Source organism: Artibeus jamaicensis, unplaced genomic scaffold, assembly GCF_021234435.1.
Source record: "Artibeus jamaicensis isolate MK-2021 breed Jamaican fruit bat unplaced genomic scaffold, CSHL_Jam_final contig_76, whole genome shotgun sequence".
Classification (NCBI taxonomy): Eukaryota; Metazoa; Chordata; class Mammalia; order Chiroptera; family Phyllostomidae; genus Artibeus; species Artibeus jamaicensis.
Window position 1 is genome coordinate 1,793,486 of NW_026521954.1, and position 22,726 is coordinate 1,816,211.

At 43.9% G+C, this 22,726-nt stretch overlaps 1 protein-coding gene and 1 long non-coding RNA gene across 3 annotated transcripts in view; both read left to right on the forward strand.

The window, feature by feature from the left end:
* BEND4 (BEN domain containing 4) overlaps nucleotides 1-8,434 on the forward strand; it is a 32,992-nt gene extending 24,558 nt beyond the window's left edge. Inside the window, exon 6 of one of the 2 annotated variants that reach the window (XM_037138094.2) lies at nucleotides 3,141-8,434. In XM_037138094.2, the coding sequence (XP_036993989.2) occupies nucleotides 3,141-3,358 (218 nt within the window). In that variant the 3' untranslated portion in view covers nucleotides 3,359-8,434. The remainder of the gene's footprint in view (nucleotides 1-3,140) is intronic. The other variant, XM_037138095.2, reaches the window with a different exon arrangement.
* A 1,543-nt stretch (nucleotides 8,435-9,977) lies between these two features.
* LOC119043861 (uncharacterized) overlaps nucleotides 9,978-22,726 on the forward strand; it is a 133,658-nt gene continuing 120,909 nt past the window's right edge. Inside the window, exon 1 of the long non-coding RNA XR_008392823.1 lies at nucleotides 9,978-10,989. This is a non-coding gene — a long non-coding RNA (uncharacterized LOC119043861). The remainder of the gene's footprint in view (nucleotides 10,990-22,726) is intronic.

Consider the following 22,726-nt stretch of genomic DNA (forward strand, 5'->3'; position numbering starts at 1 on the left):
CCGGTTTTCTTTCCCAGCCTGTGGACCGCCCCTCCCCCATCCCATCTACCTTCCTTCTCACGAATATTTGCCTCGAAATCCTAACAGTTCTTTAGTATTCACTTTCCTTAGTGCCTAAAATATTGTCCAGTCAGACTTCATTAGTTTCCAAAAAAAGGTCCCGTATTAAAAATGCTTAGGTTTCATCAGTATTAACAACTGATTGCTTTGCAGCAGAGCCGCACTTAGTGGCCAGGCCAGAGGGTGAGGAGGAGGAGTCAGCAGACACACAGCTCGTGCCGCAGGTGCACAGTGAACACACACAGCTAGGAAGGTCACAGAGCCAGCACATCGTTCACACCTGGAGAAACTCATACCAGAAAGCTCAGCTGTTACCTGTAGGGTTCAATAGTGATTTCACTGGTTGGAGACATTTGATAGTGATTTGCTCTGGACATGGATCAAAACGTTCTCTGGCGAGGAAGTCACATGGAGACAGGCGAACACTGATCAGACCTCAGTTGTCCCAGAAGCCAGTCTCTCTTACACTTTCTCCCGGATGCCCACTGGGGTTTGTGAACAGCTGAGATTTCTCACGCCCACCCGGAGCTCCGGAGCTTCTGACTGGCTGGGCTGGGGTGGGGGCGGGGAGGCACGTGTTGCCGCGCCTCTGGACCGCCCCCGGTGATCTGATGCCCACACTTCAGAAAACCACCCGGAATGAAAACACCCCTAAGGAGTGGGCACAGGTGCTCCAGAGCACCCCGCATTGGCCAGTCCGGAGATTCCACTTGCTCAGAGTGGGTGTGATGGAAATCTTCAGGGTCTTTCTGAGCAAAGTAGCCATGGTGTCCCTTCCTTTTCCATCATCATCAGAGGTGATGGAGTTACTCATCAAGCGCACCAAGGAGGCGAGGGGCCTGGGGGCTCCCCCGAGAGTACTGTCTCTCAGTGGGAACTCCAGAACTTGCCCTGAGGCTTCTAGGGGACTCGGGGTAAGGAGCGTCACAATGGTTTCCCTTTCCAGAAATTCTTATAAATGCTTCACATTTTAACTGGCAAGTTTGTGAGACTGGGGGATTAATATTCATCCCAAAGCACCAGTGCCGCTTTCCACTTTGTCCCCAAAGCCAGGCCCTCCGTGACGCTGCTGCAGCCCAGGCTCGCTGCCCAGACTCTGCCTCCTTCAGCTCATGCCTGCCTGGGGGCCGTGACCCACAGGCTTCGCCTGGAGAATACACGGGCAAGAAATGGTGACAACCTGTGTCCAGGGCAGCTGTTAGAGCATTTCCATGTCTGTCCCAAAGCCGAAATCCTGGGGCTTTCCTGTGACCTACATAGGATTTCTTCCCTAAAGGCTTAGGCCTGGTGACTCCCACAGTGGGTGTCCTTGTTTTGAGCCAGATTACAGTGGCCAGAGGAAGCCTCAGACCTTGGACACTTTGGGGAATAGAATCAAATCCTGGGCCGACCTGCTCCCGAAGGTGCCCTGAGGGAAGAGGACCTGTGAGAACAGAATGAGCTCTACTTTCAGCTCTGAGTTGGCTGTCACAGTGTTAGGGAAAGTCCGGTCACAGCAGTGGATGCTAAGGAGGGGGAGGTGCCCCAGAGCAGCACCCGCTCCCCGAGTGCCAGCTTGCAGTGTCCTGTCCATCAGCCTTTTTTCCCCTCATTGAGTCGTTGAGTCTCCCAGTGCCTCGTGCTCCTGTGAGAGGGGGTGTGGACAGAGACAGGTAAATCACTAAAACAGGTGCCGAGTACTTACTGAATACAGCGGGGACTCGAGGGGGTCAGAAGAGGAGCAGGAAGGAATCAGCTTCAGTAGCTGATAGTCTGGCTGGAGGTGATTGGAGGGGACTTGTGAAGAGCTGAGAACACAGGTGAAGTAATAGGAAGTGTCCATCTTTGGGCCCTTGAGGGCCCAGAATATCTCCTTTCTGTCTGCCCAGCAGTATAATGACGGTTACCCAGGCTGGAGAATTACCTGCATAGCTCCTAGGCTTGCTCCCCACCATCAGGTTCATGGCAGTTTGGCAGAGTGAGGAGCTGAAGAAGCAGTGCTTTCCCCAGGGAAGGCCACCGGGGCTGGTACTCGGGGGAGGCAAGCGAGTCTCTCACCTCAGGCACAGAGTCAAAGGGGGTGCCCTGCTTCTCTGAGACTGTACAGTGATGGGCACAGTTTCATTCATGAGATTTCTCTGGTCCGGGTCCTTGAAAGCATTCGCTTCTCCCAAGGGCTGGTAGAGCATGCATTTCGCAAAGACACTGCAGACAAATCCAGTCATACAGTCAGAACTGTTGTCTTGTGGGGGGGGGGGGTCACTGCTGGAGAAAGTGGTGTGTAAATAGTAGTCATCCTGAACTCAGCCAGCTGTGCAAAAAACACAGGCTGACTTAGAACCTTTCCTCAAGTGTTCACCTCATTGCACAACTGTTCTATTAAAAGAGCTACGTAGGAATGCGGCATGTGCCCTCGGGCCTGAGCAGACACAGGACGGGTTGAGGGTTGATGTTTCATAGGAGTCTTCATTACTTTTTATATAGTCACGCTCCCAGGTCTGCTCATTGCTTTCTGGTGAAGTTAAATATTTAGAGGACATTTCATCTTAAAAACATTTGTTAATGCATATATAGACACCACAAGTACAGAAAAGAAGTGTAGCCTGTAATATAAGATCTCAAGAATGTGCAAACCTTCTGTACTAAAATTTAGGCCATTCCTCACTTGTTGAGATTTTGACATTTTTTGCACTTAATCTACAAATCAGTAGCTGGTTGAAGAATACCACGTGAATGGTACTTGCTGTGTTCTGGAGATAGTTAACGTTTTAAAACTGTGTGGCAGTGACGACAGGGAGGGGTTTTGACTGCCAAGCAGGGCATCAACCCTGTCTTGCGAATCAGGTGTTCCCTGATTCCAGTAGCAAGTGTTCCTTAGAAGGATCTCCCACCCACTAGCGTGATGCTTACTCTTGCACACGAGTAGAAAGTAGGTTTGAAACGTTGGGTCTAATAGTGGCATCATCATGGCATTACATTGGAGTTCTCATGAAGCTTTTCTTACAGTGCTTCTGTTAACGTTTAAGCTGTCTCTCCTACCATCTTCTGCAAAAACCAGCTGTTTTTCCTCTCTTTTTTTATTGTCTCATGTATTCCTGCAGAATTCATTAGGATGCACTGCACCTCCAACCCCGACTGGTGGATGCCCTCGGAGGAGCAGATCAACAAGGTGTTCAGCGACGCCGTAGGCCATGCCCGGCAGGGGCGCGCGGTGGGGACATTCCTGCACAACGGGGGCTCGTTTTACGAAGGGGTCGATCCGCAGGCTGCCCAGGATGAGGTCTTCAACAAGAATTCCCAGGATGGGTCTGCGGATTAGCGGATAAAGCTTCTCCACGATAGCCACTGGTCCTCCCAAGAGTTCCCATTGCGAACATTCTGTTCCCGTGACTTTAGAGTCCAAAGCACCGCATTCTGTCACACATCCTAAATCTGAACTCTCCCAACCTAGTGACACACTTCCCAAACAGAAATCCATTTTAGGGTCATTTGGGAAGTCGGTGGAGCCTACCACAGATTTTCAGAGTATTATAGAAAAGAAAAAGCTACAGTTGATTTTGAAAGATTACTACTAGCTAGATGATGAGGGTGGAAAACAAAAAGATAGGCAGACTCCTAGACTCCTGTCTGAAATCAAGTGAACTCTGCTTCCTGAGCAGAGCTGGACCCGTGGGGACCACTTAAAAGGGACAAGGGGTGAGCATTCCCTTACTTTCACTACCCTAATCTCGATGTTTTCCGAAGACGTGAAGTCATACTTCTCAGCAGAGACACAGGACAGGTGAGATCATGTGCTGTGTCTGTGCTGATAGAGCCTGTTACTAACTAGAAACCAGAGAACAGACCACCTCTAGAAAGTGGTTAATGGGAAGTCAGCTGTTATTTCTCAGTTATTTTTACCAAAAAAATCCTACCGTGTGGATCAGGAAGACTCTGTGTGATCTCAGGAGTTTACAAGCAGTAATAGTTTCCATTATGTCAGTCAAGAAACATCCAAAGAACCTAAGCCATCATTCAGTGCTTGATTTTGTAGGCTCATAGATCCACAGTCCCGTAACCTTAAATCTGGCTTTACTGACACAGTGCCAAAGTGATGGGTTAAACAGACTCTCCATCAGTTAGTGTGGGGCACTGAAGGCCACACAAGTGGTGTGACTGATATGCTCACTGAATTGACCAGACGTTCTGGAATTGTGTACACATGGCTACGGGACCATTCTGACAACTATGCAATGGGCTTGTCTGTAATGTCTCTGAAATCTGAGGGTCTTTCTGTGCTCAGCTGGTCTTTAACATTTGCACAAAGCTTCTGTTTCTCATTGCCACTGATGAAAATGTTTCACCCCACTGTGTGCCTGCTTCCCCCAGTCCCCTCAGCTGCAAGCACTGGCTAGGTCACCATCTACTCTCCCTGGTTTCATTTGTTGAGTTCCATCTGTGAAGTCAGTAGTGTCTTCAGAACCACTTCCTGTTTGCAATGCTTCAGAGATGCTGGACTCTACTTCCAAGGGCTCCAGGTTTAGACAGCAGGAGAGTCTCTTACCAGACTAATCCACATCACTACGCCCTTCGTAAGGAAAGGGCTAAGTTGGCAGCATTGACTGAAGGCTGTTAATGTCGTCTATAGACATAACTAAGGATTTTGAAAATTGATTGGAAATTCATTTAAAGTTTATGAGCATCCATTTATATAGTGCTCTTTTTTGCCATTTTTTCAAAGTAAATAAATTGTCCTTTATGTTCAATAATTAGCACCAACTATATGCACAGGCCTAGTTTAGCATTTATAGAGATGGTCACTTACGAGATCTGTTAAATGATGTGGGGAAATTGAATAGTTTGGTCTTATTTGGGACCAGTTAGCTAAAATTCCCAGGCGTTTTTTTTTTCTTTAAGAAATAAAAGGGCAGATGTGATGTTGCTTATGAGAACTATAAGACTAATATCTTTGGCTATCCAGGGAAAAAGATAACTTCTTGAAGAGATTTAGAGGTCTAGGAAATTGATATATTGTAAGATTTTTTTGGTGGCATGAAATCTGGGCCAGAAGAAAAATACCACCGTAATCTCATCTGTCGATCCATTTTACATTTTTTGTCTTTTTGTTTGTTTTGCATTGGGCTTTAATTTTCTATACTGCTGAGGACCTATCTTTTTTGTATAGCAGCAATATTTGACCACTGCTTTTAAGAACCAAAAAGAAAAAGCCTTTCAGCTCTTACGGTTTTCCTGTAATCTTGAACATTCCACACATCTTCACATCTCAGCGCATCTTGGTCTGAGTCCGTCTGTGTTGCTCGGGGTCTTCGCCGAGGGCAGCCAACCCTTCGGTGATATGTGTTGGGGGACATAGGCCAGGAACCTGTGGGGGGAGCCTAGGGTCTGTGAGCAGTTTCTGGCCATCTCCGGGAAGCTGCACTGTTCAGGAAACTCACAGCTAACCCCAGTGCTGAGTGCTTTGGAGATACCATCCTTACTTGAAAGTTTTTCATCCAGCCCTTGAACCTGCCGTCACTGGCGTGTTCCTCATTTCTGCCATGGCATTCAGGTTGTTGTGTGTTCTGAGGCTTCACTAGGAATGTAGAGGGTAAGATTAGAGCATGTAATTGTCCTCATCTCCTTTGGTAGGGAATTGAGACAGACATGTAGCTACTTCACAGCTATAGAGCAAGAGGGTGATTTCATATTCTGGGTCTTTCTTAGCCCTCCCTAAATCATAAAACGTTGACCTAAGAGATTTCTGCATTAGGATTATAGGGAAATAGAAATTATTATGATATACTTGACTACTACATCTGTTTAATGTCAATAGCATGGTTTTTTCATCCTAGTAACTATTTCTGTATTATCAGATGTTTTACCCAAAATCTGGGCCATCCTCCAAACTCGGGAATCTACAAGTTCATGATTTCTACAATTTTTCTGCCACCTGTAATGGCTTCTCCCCCCTTCTGTTGCTGTGGGAATACAGAGGGAGCACCCGATGAGATGAGGCGCGCACTGTTTTCAGAAAAGCAAACAGCATTGCCTTCGTTTGGATTCTGCCATTTATCGTGTCCTCTAGAACCAACCCTAATCCCACTGGCTACCTCCTTCATTTTTTCTTAGATTGCGAACATTTGAAAAATCTCATCCTTGGGTAACTGCATTTTTAGAAAAGATTTAGTTGTGTAACTTTTCCTCAGTCAGTGCTGTGTCATTTCACAGAACCGAGAAGTGTGGTTTTTGACAGCTCATACACAGATTTTTAGAAACGTAATAGAAAATGGCTTTTGCACATATGGTGCAAGTCTGGATGATGTCTGTTTAATGTGGCAACACTCACCCAGAACTGCGCGGCAAAACATGTCAGATGGGAGGCTCGAGTCAGAGCTCCAGTGCCAATGTGTCTAAACAGTGTGCGTGTCGCTGTGATATATTTTTGTAAACACGGTGATGGCTTCTTTCAGTGGTGTGAGTGCTGGATAAAAATAAACACTCCACTTGGAATAATTAGGGAAATGTCACCCAGCTGAGGGCCCTGTGCAACATCATTAGCACTGTCAGCCAATGGCCTTTATTCTTTTACTCATGGTGTTTTTTAGAGGAGAGGGAAGAATTGGTACCAGACAACATGGGGTACAAAAATAACAACCCCTCGGCATTTGCCTCCTACTGTGTAAAATTCAAAGCTGTAACTGACACGTTTGCACACGAGACCTCACTTACATCCAGTTGTAAGAAATACTGAGTGGACTGGACTGCGCTCATCTGATGCTAGCTTGATCAGCTTGGCTACTGAAACCACTAAATTAGCAACATTTGTGGTAAAGGGACCAGATTAATTTTCCTCGTGACCATGCATAGCTGGCTAATACAAGGACTAGGTTTTCATTGAATCACAATTCCCCACATCACCATGAAAATACATCTGCTAATGAACAAAAACCTGTTCATTCTCAGAATAACTGCACCCAGCGGCCATGTGAGTCTTGACGGTGCTGGGAAACCCTTTCTGCCCATCCAAAACCACTGCCAACGGCAGCAGTGACAATGACTGCTTTCCATTGAGTCCTGTGCCAGGTGCTTGCTAACGCTCTACAACCACTTTCTAAGGCTGTTACCACTGATGATCCCCATTTCACTGATACGGACGCAGCCCAAGGTACTGGCTAATAAAAGGATGGACTTGGGCTCAGGAAGCTTAATGACTCGTTCAGTTTTCCCCACAAAGTGAAGTTCTCAAAAGCCCATTAATACGTTGGAAGAGGTTTGTGGTTTTACTTATGCCATTGAGGGAAAGTTGATATTTGTGTTATTAAAAACTGCTTTTAATGTATGTTGCCGCTTAAGTAGGAGCAGATAAACCACATATCCTCGGGGAACTGCTGAGGCTTCTGCTGTAGGCTTCACAGAACAAGATCCAGTGAGGAAGAGTAAAAAGTCTTTTGCAGTGAGTAAACTAAAACCAGTTATTCGTTCAGATTTATTTTATAGATTCCCAGTATAAAAATGCAGGGTTACAAAAGCAAAAATGTCCACTGAGTGAAGTGATATTTTGGGGAACTCCTGGATGTTAGAAAGGGCGTCAGTCAGCCAGTGTCCCGCGCCTTTTCACATTGGCTGTAGCCTAGAATCGAGGCATCTGCTTTGGAAGAGAGGGTTTTCATTTTTGGTGTCACTGTGAAAACTTGTGAAGAGTTTGTAGGAAAATACAGTGATCTGTTGATTCTTTCCTGTAGTCGTGGCTTTAACATCTCTGGCTGTGTTAAGTTCAAGAGCATGCCAAGGCCATGAGGGCCTAGCTTGTGTTTCTTTGGAACAGGGCATGCCGAAACCGAGAGATGGGTCCCGAAACTCGCCAGGTCGCTGGCCCGCCTGACCCTGCCCACTCTGAGCATTGCCTTTCTGCCTCTTCTCTGGAACTTCATGTAGCAGCCTGACCCTGGGGCCAACTTGCCTTTACTCTATTTTCTATAATGAACATTCATGGGGAAACTGTGACAAATCCATTGACCCTGATATTTTTATTGTTGGAGTCTTGTTGAATCCTCTAGGAATAATTTCTATTTGATTGTACTGTGTAGAGTTGATACCCACTAGAGATATGTTAATAAGACTATAATATAAATGCATAGTGTAATATAGAATAGCAAGATTTTTTTGTGAACAATTTATATAGAAGAGTAAGTTGTTTTTTAAGTGTTAGGCACATTTCTTTTAGGAACTTAAAATGTTATAAGAGTTTTTTAAGCATTCAATATTTTTAATTATAAGAAACATTTGTTACTAGAGCTGATTATTTCAGGTGTTCCAACTGGAGTATTGATTTATTACCTCATATACCTCTAGGATGGTGCGTGTTCTGTTGGAGATAAAATTGCACAATAAATGTCGAGTCTGTTTCGTGCTTTCACTTGCTTTGTTGCATCTTCCTCTACTTCTTTGAAGATACTTTTCGGGGGGTTGTTTGTTTTTTGGAAAAGGGAACGTTTTTCTCCCTCACGCTAAGGCTTTTCTCCTTGTCTCCAAATGCCGAGAAAATGGTATGTGCTTAATACCCAATTAAAAGCCACTCGTGTGTCCGGGGACTGGCCAAAAGTCATGCAAGAGATTCACTTGATCTAGTAAATGGAAGGGACGACCCGCGATGGCTCGGGAGCAGCATGAAATCCAAGATTCCCACCCGGCATTTGGTGCAGTCCCGCTGCGAACACATGCGTCCCGCTCACGGTGCCATTGGTCAGGGAGGGAGACCCTGCAGCGCCACCCTTGACCTTCAACAATGAACGAATGGTGGTTCACGGCTTCTGGACAGTGAACTGAGTGCGAGCGCCTCGTAGCTGTGGCTCAGGTGGCAGGGTTGTGGCTTTGCACTTGTCCTTAGTGTATAAAATATAAATCTGACCTACAGACCCTATAAAACAGCATCTAAGAATCATTTCACAAATCAGACTTAAAACTAAAATGAAACATTTCATTTTAGAGAAAAGGAAGACGTTTTATTTTTGCACTAGAAGATCTAGTGTTTTAACTGGGGGTTTTGAATGAAAGGGCAAGCAGGAATTTAATCCGAATAATCTGGGTTCAATTGAGATCTCCTGTTTTATTTTAAAACAGTAAAAGGATTAAGTGACCTGGGTTTTTTAATGTTTTGTAGCAGGACACGCAAGGTAAAGCTACAGTCCAAAAAGTATGAGGCCCTGGCTGGTGTGGCTCACTTGGTTAGAGTGGCATCCCATAAACTGAAAGGTCGCTGGTTCGATTCCTGCTCAGAGCACAGGTCTAAGGTTTAGCTCCCCAATCTGGGCAGGTGTGAGAGGCAGCCAATAGATGTTTCTGACATCTTGTTTCCCTCCCTTCCCCTCTCTAAAATCAACAAAAATCCTCAGGTGAGGGTTTTAAAGAAAAAGGTATTAGGAACAAGCTCTGCAAGAGCAATATACAAAAATCAGTTGTATTTCTGTGCACTAGCAAATCTGAAAATGAAGTTAAGAAAACTTTCATTTTCAGTAACGTCAGAAAGAATTAAATCCTGAGGAATAAGTATTTCACAGTGTTCAAATCTGGCGTTTGAACACTGTGAAAACTATAACACATTGTTAGAAGAAATTTTACAATACCTAGAAATAATGGCAAGACTGGCAAGACATCCCATGGTAATGGAGTGGAAGGATTAATACTGTTAAGACGGTGATACTCCCCATATTGATCGACAGGTGTATAGCCGTTCCTATGCACGTATCGGCTGGCTTCTCTACAAATTGGCAGGCTGATCCTGAAATTCACATGAAAATGCAAGGGACCCAGATGGCCAACAAAAATAAATCCTTACATTTGCAGTCAATGGATTTTTAACAAGGGTGCCCAGACAACTCGATAGAGAAAGAATAGTCTTTTTTAACAAACACTGTTGGGACCACAAAATAGCCACATCCAAAAGAATGAACTTGGTCCCCTGCCTCATACAATGCACAAAAATAACTCAAAATAGAATACAGACCTAAATGGAAGATCTTACATAATAAAACTTATGGTAAAAAAAAAAAGAGACTACATCATGATCTTGGATTAGGCAATGGTTTATTCAATACGATGCCCAAAAGCACAGGTTACAAAACAATAGGTAAGTTAGACTTCATCTAAATGACAAACTCGTGCTTCGAAGAACACAAAAATATAACCCACAGAAGGAGAGAAAAGATTTGTCAGTCAGATATCTGACAAGAGACTTGAAGCTGGCATACAGAGATCTTTCTTTTACAACTTGCCAATTAAAAGTGGTCAAGTAATCTGAATATACATTTTTCGGGGAAGAGAAGATGAGTGGCCAACGAGCACATGAAAAGATGCCCAACATCATTAGGCATTAGAGGAATGCAAATCAAACTACCGGGAAGTACCACTTCGCCAGGATGGCTGAAATGAAAAAGACACAATAGCAAATGCTGACTGCAACGTGGAGATGGAAACGTTCATACATTGCTGGTGGGAATGTAAACTAGTACCGTCACTTTGAAAAACAGTTTGGGGTAGACTTTCCGACTTCCGCCAAGATGGAGGATTAAGGTGGATGTGCCTGCCTCCTCTCACAACCAAGTTTAAGGACAACTAAATATTAGCATCAGAAAACACAACCAGAACACGGAAAACTGAACTTTTCGGAAGTCCGCAAACAGCAAATTCTCCGGCCCGGCCGGTAAGAGGCAAACCGGCGGCGGCGGGTGGAGGAGTTACAAAGGAGAACTCGTTCGACCCGGGCGCGGGCGCGGGACCCAGACGCGCGACTTTTCGGAAGTCCGCAAACAGCAAATTCTCCGGCCCGGCCGGTAAGAGGCAAACCGGCGGCGGCGGGTTGAGGAGTTACAAAGGAGAACTTGTTCGACCCGGGCGCGGGCGCGGAACCCAGACGCGCGAATCCAGACGCACGGGTTCCAAACCCAGGATTGGACCTAGTGAGCAGCCCACCGGGTGAGTGACTACGGAGGAGTCAGTGGGGAGGTGGTGGCAGCGAGTTGACTGTGGGTGCCCGGTTACGCGCGGGTGAGGGAGTGAGCGGGGACCGCGGCGGCGCCATTTCCCCCCCTCTGACCACGCCCCCCACATACAGCGTCACAACCAAGCGACCTGGGACTCCAAGGCGCCGCTTCTCTCACTTAAAGGGCCAGAACAGACCAAAAATGTCGCAGGGGGACCTCAAAGTCCCGGAGATAAATCTAAGTGACGAAGAAATAGCAAATCTCTCAGACGCACAGTTTAAAACACTGGTCGTCAGCTTCCTCACAGATCTGGTGGACTATAGCCACAAATTAGAGAAACATATGAAGGCTAAATTAAGGGAAATGAATGGAATTCCACAGGAAACCCATAGAGATGAAAAAAAACTGGGACTCAACTCAATGGAGTAAACCAGAAGGAAGAAAAAAATGATCAATCAGAAAGGAATGAAGAAATAAGAATTCAGAAAAATGAGGAGAAGCTTAGGAACTTCCAGGACATCTATAAACGCTCCAATATCCGAATTATAGGGGTACCAGAAGGGGGGAAAGACACAACCACCAGTGGAAAAACTATTTGAACAAATAATAAAAGAAAATTTCCCCAATCTGGCAAAGGAAACAGACTTCCAAGAAATCCAAGAAGCCCAGAGAGTACCAAAAAGTTGGACTCAAGAAGGAACACACCAAGGCATATCATAATTACGTTAGCCAAAATTAAAACGAAGGAGAGAATCCTGGAAGCAGCAAGAGCTAAGGGGACAATCACCTACAAAGGAGTCCCCATCAGGCTGTCAGCAGATTTCTCAAAAGAGACCTTACAGGCAAGAAGGGGCTGGAAAGAAATATTCCAAGTCATGAAAACTAAAGACCTACAACCAAGATTGCTCTACCCAGCAAAACTTTCATTTAGAACGGAAGGACAGATAAGGTGCTTCTCAGATAAGACCAAATTCAAGGAGTTCATCATCACCAAGCCCTTATTATATGAAATGTTAAAGGGACTTATCTAAGAAAAAGAAGTTAAAGAAACATGAACAGTGAAAGGACAACAAGCTCACAGTTATCAACAACCACACCTAAAACGAAAGCAAACTAAAAGGACAGCTAGATCAGGAGTGGAAACATAGAAATGAAGAGCTCAAGTAGGGTTAGCAACAGGGGAGTGGGAGTAGAAGACGGGGAGAGAAGGTACAGAAAACAAGTAGCATAGACAGTAGATAGAAAATAGATGGGGGGGGCAAGAATAGTATGGGAAATACAGAACCTAAAGGACTTGAGACACATGGACATAAGCTAAAGGGGGGGTAATCGGGGGGTTGGGGGGGCAGGGTGGAGGGGAATGAAGGGGGGAATAGAACAACTGTAACAGCATAAACAATTCAAAAAAAAAAAAAAAAAAAAACAGTTTGGCAGTTCCTTAAAATATGAAATATAGTGTTACCATTTGACCCAGCGATTCCACTCCTAAGTATAGAACGAAGAGAACTGAAAACATGTCTACCCAAAAGTGTACACAGATGTGGCCCCGGCCAGGCTGCTCTGTTGGTTAGAGTTGTCCTCAGCCTGTCAAGGCTGAGGGTCTCGTGCCTGATCGGGGCACATGCAAGAATCAACCAATGAATGCATTAAAAAAAAAATGGAACAAACCTTTCTCCCCCGCCTCCAAAAATTAAATTTTTTTAAGTATCCATTAATCCATGAATGGATAAACAAAATGTATATCCACACAGTCACATTTTATCTAGTTATAAAAAAGGATTGAAATACTAATGCACACTACATGGAGGAATCTTGAAAACATTATGCCAACTGAAAGCAGCCGGACAAAAAAGGCCACCACGTATCTCATGGTCCCATTTATATAAAGTATCCAATAGTCAAAAACAGGCCAGTTTCTCTTAGAGAATGCTGCTCAGTACACAGTTTACATAATTAAGGAACCAGATGTATTATGATGTAGTCCCTTTACAGTTGATTTCCCATTTCTGTAGTATATTTACTGAGAGCCGGATATGCTTGGCACTGTATAAGGTACCATCTCCCAAGAACCAAAGTAATAGAGCCAATAGCTTGGTACCTATTTGAAGAAAAATAACAAAGACCTATTATAGGAAAATCCAGCCGTAGTTGGTGCGGCTCAGTGGTTGAGCACTGACCTGCAATTCAGGGGGTCTCCGGTTCAATTCCCAGGCAGGGCACATGCCTGGGTTGCTGGCCAGGTTCCCAGTGGGGGGGCACATGAGAGACAACTACACATTGATGTTTCTGTCCCTCTCTTTATCCCTCCCTTCCCCTCTCTAAAAAAATAAAATCTTAAAAAAAAAAAAAGAAAAATTCCAGCTTCCACTGAGGAACTTGTTACCCCAAATAAAGTTGTGAAATTCAAAAAGCTATATGCATCAGGCATAAAATAAAAGAAGGTAAGTACCACTGAGTCTGTCTCTGTCACACCGAGGGACTTGAACCTGACCATCTCAGCCAACAGGCATGCCAGTTCAGGGAATGCATTATCCATGCGTGATTTTGTGTGCTCACAAATCCTGGTTCAACCTTTTTTCCCCTTTCCCTTTTCTCTCCTCTGCTTAGCGGAGGCTCAGACCTCACAGAGACATTGTCAGTGATACACAGCTGGTGTTTCAGCCCTTCTGTCAGGAGCACAGTTGATACAAAGATGTGGGCCCGGTGGACTGAAACTGCAGCGGCAGGGTGCTGTCAGCCTGAAGGGGTGAGGTGAGTGACAGGCTGGTGGCGCAGCAATTAGAGAGGAAATGTGATCTTCCAGCGGAGCCTGCAGGGAGGGAGCTGGGGACTCGACACCCTGACCCCGCCCCACTTCCCCCTGCTCTTCTCTGACGTGCCACTCTAGCTGAGAGCCACCCGAAACCAGAAAGAAGGGGAACGCATTGAGGTCCCTACAGGTCAGCCCCCCAGGGCATGAGCAAGGCGCAGAAGGGATAAAGGGAAGACAGTAGACACAATCCCTAACGGAGATGAGTCAGGCAGTTCAGAGGTCTCTTTGGTTCCACCTCGTTGAAATCTAGAGCGTTAACTTCTTTACATAAATGACTTCTTAATTCTTAATAATTTGAATAGCTAACGCATTAAGTCAGTAGGTAAGTGCTTTATTATCATTATTGCATAGAATCTTATTATGTAAACTGTAATATTATCCCCACTCTAAAGGTGAGCACACTGATGCTTAGAGGCATGTTCCCAAAGTCACAGAGCTGGTGGTGGTGCAGCCGGGAGGCTGACCCGGGTGAGCCAACTCTAGGTGAGAAGCCCGTGTTTTACCTCCAGTAAAAGTGATTTTCTAAGGTAGTGTCTCTAAGACTTTCAAGACAGAAAAAAGTTGCAATGATGAGGCTGACAAAACAGTAACTACCTACTAAGACTACCCACTGTATATATAACTGTCAATTTGGTTTTTGAATCACTGCTCAAAAGTTCTGGAAAAAACTCCTCGATGAACACTGGTGCAACCCTGGGTCCCCAGTGAGTCTTGGTTCTGACTGATTCTGACTCCGTCCCAGGGCTTCACAGAGACACAGACTCCATGCCTCTGCCAACAGTCCTCCGTACTCACTGGTCCTGCTTTGAAGAAACACGCTCCTGAATGAATGAACGAGGCCCCAGGCCAGGTATCATCCCGATACACCAAGGCTGCAGGTTTGATCCTCCTCGGTCAGGGCACATACAAGAAGCAACTGAGGAATGCATAAATAAGTGGAACAACAAATTGATGTTTTCTCTCTCTCGCTCTCAAATATCAATAATTTTTTAATTAAAAATAATGAAGTTGGATAAAATAGAATACCTTGGTCATTGTACTTACCAATTGTCAAATCTTAATAAATTTGGTTCAATTACTTTTTAAAGATTTTATTTATTTGCTTTTAGAGAGGAAGGGAGGAAGAAAGAGAGGGAGAGAAACATCAATGTGTGGGTGCCTCTCATGTGCCCCCTACTGAGGACCTGGCCTGCAAGCGAGGCATGTGGAATTGAACCAGCGACCCTGTGGTTCACAGGCTGGTGCTCAATCCTCTGAGCCACACTAGCCAGGTTTATAAACATTGCTTTAATGAAGTATATAATCCTGGTGAGAAGTATAAAGGAAGCCATTCCTTTGAAGTGTCATTAATAATTGAGAAGTTATGTATAGAAAGAATTTACAAATCTAATTCAACAGGCAGTTACCATCACTTATGGAAAAGTAAGGCCCAGCACCTTCTAGTAACTTGCTCACTTTACACACTTATTATCGGTGCCCTAACAAATATCAAAATAATGCAGTCCCCTAGGGCCATGAGGTTTTCACAACCACTTGTCCAAATTTCTTACTGTTGTCCCTTTTTCCCTTGGTTGCCAGGAAACTCAGTGTTAAGTTCTATCTCAATTGATGCTTCCATCAACCATCACTTTCTTGTCCTTGCATTTATCTTGTAAAGTTTCTTGTAAGTGCTTTATTATTATTATAAGCTGTCTATTTCTACCTGGAAGCAGGTACGTACATTAAAATGCTTCCTGGAACATATCTGGTGTAAAAGGTAGCCTGAGAAAGAAGACATCTCCTCCGCCCCTCTCTGCCACCTGCTCCCCCTTCCCCACACCAACAAAAACATTCCAAGTTGTTTGTTCCAGCTGACACACCTGGAGTCTGTCTTCACAACCGTGCTGTCGCTTCCCCTCCAGGGCTCTGTCCCTTCGTTGTCTACAATGAGGATAAAAATCTGATGGATAAGGGAGTGAGGCTCTTGCCCAGAGGAAAGGACAGGAGGTGACAGGGCACCTGACCGCTCCCTCTCTGGGGTCCCAGATGGGAGCCGTTGGGCAGAGCAACTCTGAACCTGTATCCTTGTCTGACTGGGTTCAAAGGGGATATAATCTGAGAGAAGTGACTATGGCTTTAAATTACACAGGTCTCAGTAACTTGTTACCGCAGCATAACTTAGTCTGCATTGGTCATTCACTACAAGAGTGAGTCTCAGTCTTTTGGGTCAAGACCACTTATGGGCCAAGAATCTTATAAGAATTAGGGACTCTCTTCCTAGATGAACATGTACTCAGGATTTCCCAGGAAATTCCAAGGGCTTCTTGAATTTAGGGGTAAAACCTATCCATAGTCCCATATTAAGAACTCCTAATCCAGAAACTTATTCTATGCTCTGAGTCAGTTTTTCCCTGATGGTTTATTTTACACTTGGCTCCTTCTTATAGCATTGTTGGCTACACAGAAGGACTTTGGAATAAAATACACTGCTCTAAAATGTTAAAATGAATTGCTTAAATTATTAATCTAGAAAGAGGGGATCAGAGAGACACACGAATGAGCCTGTTCTGAAAAGGAAAATTCCACTATTGAAAAGGCATTGTGCTACAATCATTATTGAAAGGAAGCAGCTTTGCTCCCCCAAATACCCTCAATATTAATGCATATACTTCTTGAAATTAGGCCAAGCCTTAATCTGGTGGATCCTTTAATATTAAAAACTTCATGATGTACTAAAATAACATTTATGAGGAAACATGTGTAAGGACACCTATTCCGTGCTAGAACAGCCCTCCCCACTCTGTCAGCCCGACAAGCCTGCCCACTTACTTTGCCGGCAGGCACACCCTGCAGACTCAGCACCCACGGCGCTCCCTGCCTGCCCCTGCTCTCCCTCCCCTCCCCTCTGCTCATCAGAAAAGCACATGGAACCGTCTGAGTGCCTTTATTCTGTGCAATGATATCTGTTTCCATGAACAGATGTTTCAATTGCCCAGGTACTAACTGCCTAGCCATGAAAATACTTGGGGAGAATATTGAAAATCTGGCTGCTCAAAATTTTCCCTAGCACAGAGCCAGGCCCATTGTACGGAGCACCAAAATATTTTCAACATGATAGCGCACTGTGTTCATGTAGGCGTGTATACATGCTGATTGACACAGCAAAACCTTAAAGACTTGATGAGGTCTGTGGGAAAGGATGTAGGCTGTCCCATGGGGGTCCACGAGACAAAGCCACAGGGCAGTGCCTCTGGTTGCTCCCACCGTCTCCCCCAACTCCCTGTGAAGAAAGGGGAAGCTGGGTGAGAAAACACTCCAGAAATAACTGGGTAGTTTTACTGTAATTTGAAAAGTGAGGATTTTAGTTATATAGGCTTGCAGAAATTTAAATATTGATCATATGCACAACTAATGAAGACATAGGTTTAGTTCTTCCAATCATTCTCCACACACAAGTAGCCAGAATGCGCGCACACACACAGTACTGTGATACCCTGAAGTGTGCAGAACTGAGTCAGAATCCCAGCCCATCATACCAGGCATGTCACGTTGGGCCAGTTACTTAAAACTTTCTGAGGCTCAGTTTTCTGATCTGTAAAATAACATTTACCTCTTCAAATTATTATAAGCATTGAAGCTGACACCTTGTTATTTTTTCTTTTTCTCATGTTTTCTGTATTCCTTGTTTACTGACTACTTTGGATCAGCTGAGTATTTACTGATCCCACTGACTCTCCACCTTTGGCTTGTTAGCCCTCTGCGTGCGTGCATGCGTGTGTTTTAGAAGTTGCTCTGACTTACAGTGTAACACCCTGGGACACACCCGGTCTGCCTGGACATGGAGTTAGGCCGCTTCACCACCAGCGTGAGAACTCCACCAGGCACCTCCACCTCCCCCTTCCAATCCTCCATGCTCTTGCTTTCATATTTTAATTCTACATTAAATTCCCATTTTATGGGTATTTAATTCAATTCCACTTTGGTCAAAGAACATATTTGGTATGATTTAAATCTTTTAAACTCTAATGGCCCATGGTTTATGGCCAACCATATGGCCTTTATTGGTAAATATTCTGAGTGCCCTTCAAAAGAACGTGCCTTTCTGTTTGGGGGTGGAATGTACTACCTGTGCAGATCGGTTGCTGTGGTCGCATCTTCTGTGTCCTTACTGATTTTTCAGCCGGCGTCTACTGATTATTGTTACATAGCTTTATGTGTTTCTCCTTCCGCTTCTGTCAGATTTTGCTTCATGTATTTTGAAGCTCTGTTTTTAGGTTCATAAGTACTTAGTATTGTTTTCACCTCTTGAAGAGTTAGCTCCTTTACCATTAAGCAATAGCCTTCTTTGTTCCTGGTAATACTTTTTATTCTAAAATTTATTTTGATATTAATATATCGATTCCAGCTTGGTATTGATATATTAATATCATACCAAGGGAAATGAAACAGATGGAAATCTGTATGGTATAGCTCACTCCATCCTATTATACTTGACCTATGTGAATCTTGATAATCACAGTGGATTTCTTATAGGCATCCTGTAAGTTGGGTCTCGCTTCTGTATTTATGCTGACCATCTCTGCCATTTAATTGCAGTGTTTAGATCATTGTACACTTACTTTGATTAATATAGTTTATCTTAAATCTACCATATTGCTATGGGTTTTCTAGTTGTCCCATCTCTTATTTCCTTTTTACTCTTTCTTGGCTCCGCTCGGGGTTTTATATTATTATGATTCCATTTTATGTCTTTTGTAGGCTTATTAGTTGTAGTAGTTCTTTTTTCCTTTCTTTTTCTTGTGGTTGCTTTGTGGCTTAGAGTATGTATCTCTCTAATTCATCACAATCTGCCTGGAAATATACCCCTGCACATCCAAGGACCTCGTCCCAGTTCACTCTTATCTCGTCTGCTGGCATTTGGACTATTGCGGTCACACGTTTCAGTTCTACATTTAATCTATACCACATATACAATATGTTATTATTTGCTTTAAACAGACAACTATCCATTAATATTAAAAACAAGAAAACATTTTTATATTCAATCACTTAACCCGGGCACTTTCCCTTCTTCGTGTAGGTTCCGATTTCCATCTGTTCCATTTCCCTTCTGCCTGAACAACTTGTTTTGACACCTCTCATCAGTCGGGGCCTCCTGGCAACTAATTCTTCCAGCCTAATACGTCTGGAAAATGCTTTATTTCACCTTCATTTTTGTTAAGACATTTTCATTGAGCATCAAATTCTAGGCTGAGCATTTTTATCCTTTAGCGCGGTAAAAATGCCTGTCTACTTTCTTCTGGCTGTTTCCGATGTTAAGTTTCCTGTATTTCTTATCTAAGTATCTCCATAACCACGTGTCTTTTCCCCCTTTGGCTGCTTCAAAACTCTTTATCACTATTTTTTTCAAATCTGACTGTGATATGCCTTGCTGTGGTGTTCCTTGTATTTATTCTGCTCGGGGTTTGTTGAACTTCTTGGATCTGCAGGTTTATCTTTTCATTCAAATTTAGAAAAATTTTCAGTCTTTTCTTCAAGTATATTTTCTATCCTCACTTCTTTTTTTAAAAAAAGATTTTACTTATTTATTTTTAGGGGGGGAAGGGAAGAAGAAAGAGAGGGAGAGAAACATTGATTGGTTGCCTCTTGTACACCCCCTGACTGGTGATCTAACCTGCAACCCAGGCGAGCGCCCCGACCAGGAACCAGTGACCTTTCACTTTGCTGGCGGACGCCCAACCAACCGAGCCACGCTGGTTTCGGCTCTGTCCTCACTTCTTCCTCTTCCCCCATTATTCTCTCTTTCCCAAAACACTCCAATTATGTGTTTTGGGAAAGAAAATAATGACTCCTCGAAGATCTCCACATCCTAACCCCTGGAATCTACAAATGTGTTAGGTTACATGGCAAAGGGGACCTTAAAACACAGGGAGTCCCTTGGATTATCTGGCTGGGCAGTGTAATCACAGGGGACTTGAAACGGAAAGAAACATAAGAGAAAGTCAGAGTGGCACAACGTGAAGGCCTGACTCTCCGTGCTGGCTTTGCAGTGGGTGGAGGGGGCCACGAGCCAAGAACGCAGGTGCCCTCTGGGCGCTGGAGGGTCCTTCCCCAAAGCCTCAGGAAGGAGACCCAACCCTGACACAACTGTGTCACAACTCACAATCTTCAAGACTGTGAGATAATACATTTGTGTTGTTTCGAGCCATCAATTTGTGGTAATTTGTTACCGCGGCCACAGCAAACTCACATGTTAGACTGCCTGATGTCTCACAGGCCACACGGCTCTCTGCTTCTGTCTGTGCAGCACTTTGGATGATGTATATAGCTCCAAATTCACTCATCTCATCTTTTTTAGTGCCTAACCTGGCACTCCCATCTAATGCATTCTTCTTTTCAAATATGCTATTACTCCTTAAAGTTTCATCTTTTACAAATATGTATGTAAATACATACATACACTCATGTATGTTCACTCACATCTGTCCTCAAAGTGGCTAAGAGAATAGATCTTAAAACTGCATCACAAGAAAAAAAGTGTAACTATGTATGGTGACAGATGTCAACTAGACTTATCATGGTGATCATTTTGCAATCTATGCAAATATTAATTTATTAAGCTGTACACCTGAAACTATTATAATGTTGTTATGTCCATTATACCTCAACAAAAGAAGTTAAGTAAATAACTTGTAAGAAAATGGAATTGCTTTAATTGGAAAACCCAGCCAAGCTCTGAGGGGCAGAGTCCTCGGCAACAGTAGGCCGGTCTCTAGGCCGCAACCAGACCCTGGGCCTCGGAGAAGTGACGGAGGCTAAGCGGCCGCAGGAGCAACCTCGCGGGGCTGGGCAAAAGAGAAGTCCCACGGGTCAAAGGAGGTGGGAACAGCTGCGACATGTACTGCTTTCCTTTTTGGAGGTCCAAGCTTCTTCACATTTAGAATAAACTGAGAAATCCTATATCAAATATAAACTGCCCATAAAATTGTAAATTGCTTCGATCTGAGTTTAACAGCCACCTCTCCTTTCATCTCTTACAAAATCATCTTAAGGCTACATCTGGAATTCAATAAGAAAAATTACAATAAAAATGGGTTTTAGAGTTTTCTCAGATTTATTTAATATTTCTACTGAGAATGGATAAATCACAGTTCCGACTCCAGGAAGAAACAATACCTTGAAGCTACACTTACGAAGAAACAAGTTAAGTACACCACAAGAGACACTATATATTCCATTTCAAAACAGGCGTGAGACTCTGATCCATTATGATTCTCCAGATCCAGCAGAAATGTAGCAAAATGGAATTCGCTCCATATTGAAGGCTATGGACCATCTGCATGAACACTCAGGGAAAGTGTTCTCAGGAATGAAAATGCACACGGAAATTCCTGTTAGAATAAGATTGTGTTAGCCTGAGTAGACGTGGGTACCAATCGAAAATCAATAGCCGTATGGTTGCACCCATTGTCCCTCTGGCCCAGAACACTCTCCACCCATCTCCCTCTGTACCTGGCCCCAAGGGCACTGCCAGGAGGCGGCTTTCCTGCCCACACTGCCCAGGTCGTTATGTGGTAATAAGAGTCTAGTGACACAGGGCACTCAAAAATTTTGTTGAGTGAATGTAATAATTAAAGTCTCAGTGTTTAAAAGTTCTTTTTCAGTCTTCTCTGACAAACATACTGTTTTCCAATGACCCACAGGGAGATCTGAGAGCATTGCAGATTGAATAGAGAGGGCATACTACCACCGTGTAGAGTTCCCACAGTGCACGCCCCTAGTACTGGGGGCGGGAATGCCTACGGGAGACTTTTGAAGTCTCGTGATGATAACCCAAGTTGAAAAATATAACTTTAATTCAGGGATTTTTACAACTATAGTTTTATGACACTAATGTTTTCAATGAGCTCAAGAAGATGAAAAAAATCGTTCCTTTTTCGTTACCTTTTTATTACAAAAGACAAGCTCATTGTAGGAAATATGTAAATAACAAGGGAGAAAAGAAAAATTACCCATTTTTGAGCATTGTGAACATTTAGTGTATTTCCTTTCAGTCCTTTTTCTATGTACACAAAATTGGAGTTATTCTGAATATAGTCACACATCCTGTTCTTATTTTTCCCCAAGGAGTCTTAGCATTTTCTAAAATTAACAAAACTAATGGTTGCTTATAAAAATGTTTGTGAAGCGCACACTAAAAACTAAAGGGCCTCTCCCACCCCAAACCCAAACCTAACAGTAACAACTTGAAGTGCTAGGTGTGTGTTCTTACTTAATTTCTATTATAAGCATTTTGCCATTTTATTAAATATTCTGCAGAAACTGCTTCCCAGACTTCATTATATTCAACCTTATAAGTATGCCATACTTAACTGTTTTCCTAAATTTTTTCACACTGAAGCAATTGTATTCCTAGAAGGGGAATGACTAAGTCAAAAGGTAAGAACATTTTCCAGGCGTTGATACCCACGACAAAGGTGGCACATCAGCACGCCTACTTCACAAACTTGCTCTAAGTCTTTCCGATTTCTCTACCCCTGGAGACCAGCATCATATGCGCCACATCCACTTATTCAACAGATAATCACTGCATGCCCAAGTGTCAGATGCCATTCTAGTGGCTGGAGATCCAGCTCTAATGGATGTCCCACTCTAGCAGAGAAAGGCAGAGAATAAATAAGAGTGAAATCAGAGTATGCCGGGTAACAAATGCTATGGTCAAAAACAAAGCAGGGGCAAAGTAGGGAGAAATGGGAAGGGTGTGCCGTTTTACAAGGGGCAGTGAGGGAAGGCCTCACTGATAAGGTGGCATTTGGGTGGGTATTTCAAGAAGCATGCTGGGCAGGTATGTGGGGGATGACTACGTCAGGCAGCGTAAAGGCCCCGGTTTGAGCACATGTTTAGGGTGTATGAAAAGCCGAAAGTCCAGTCTGGCTGG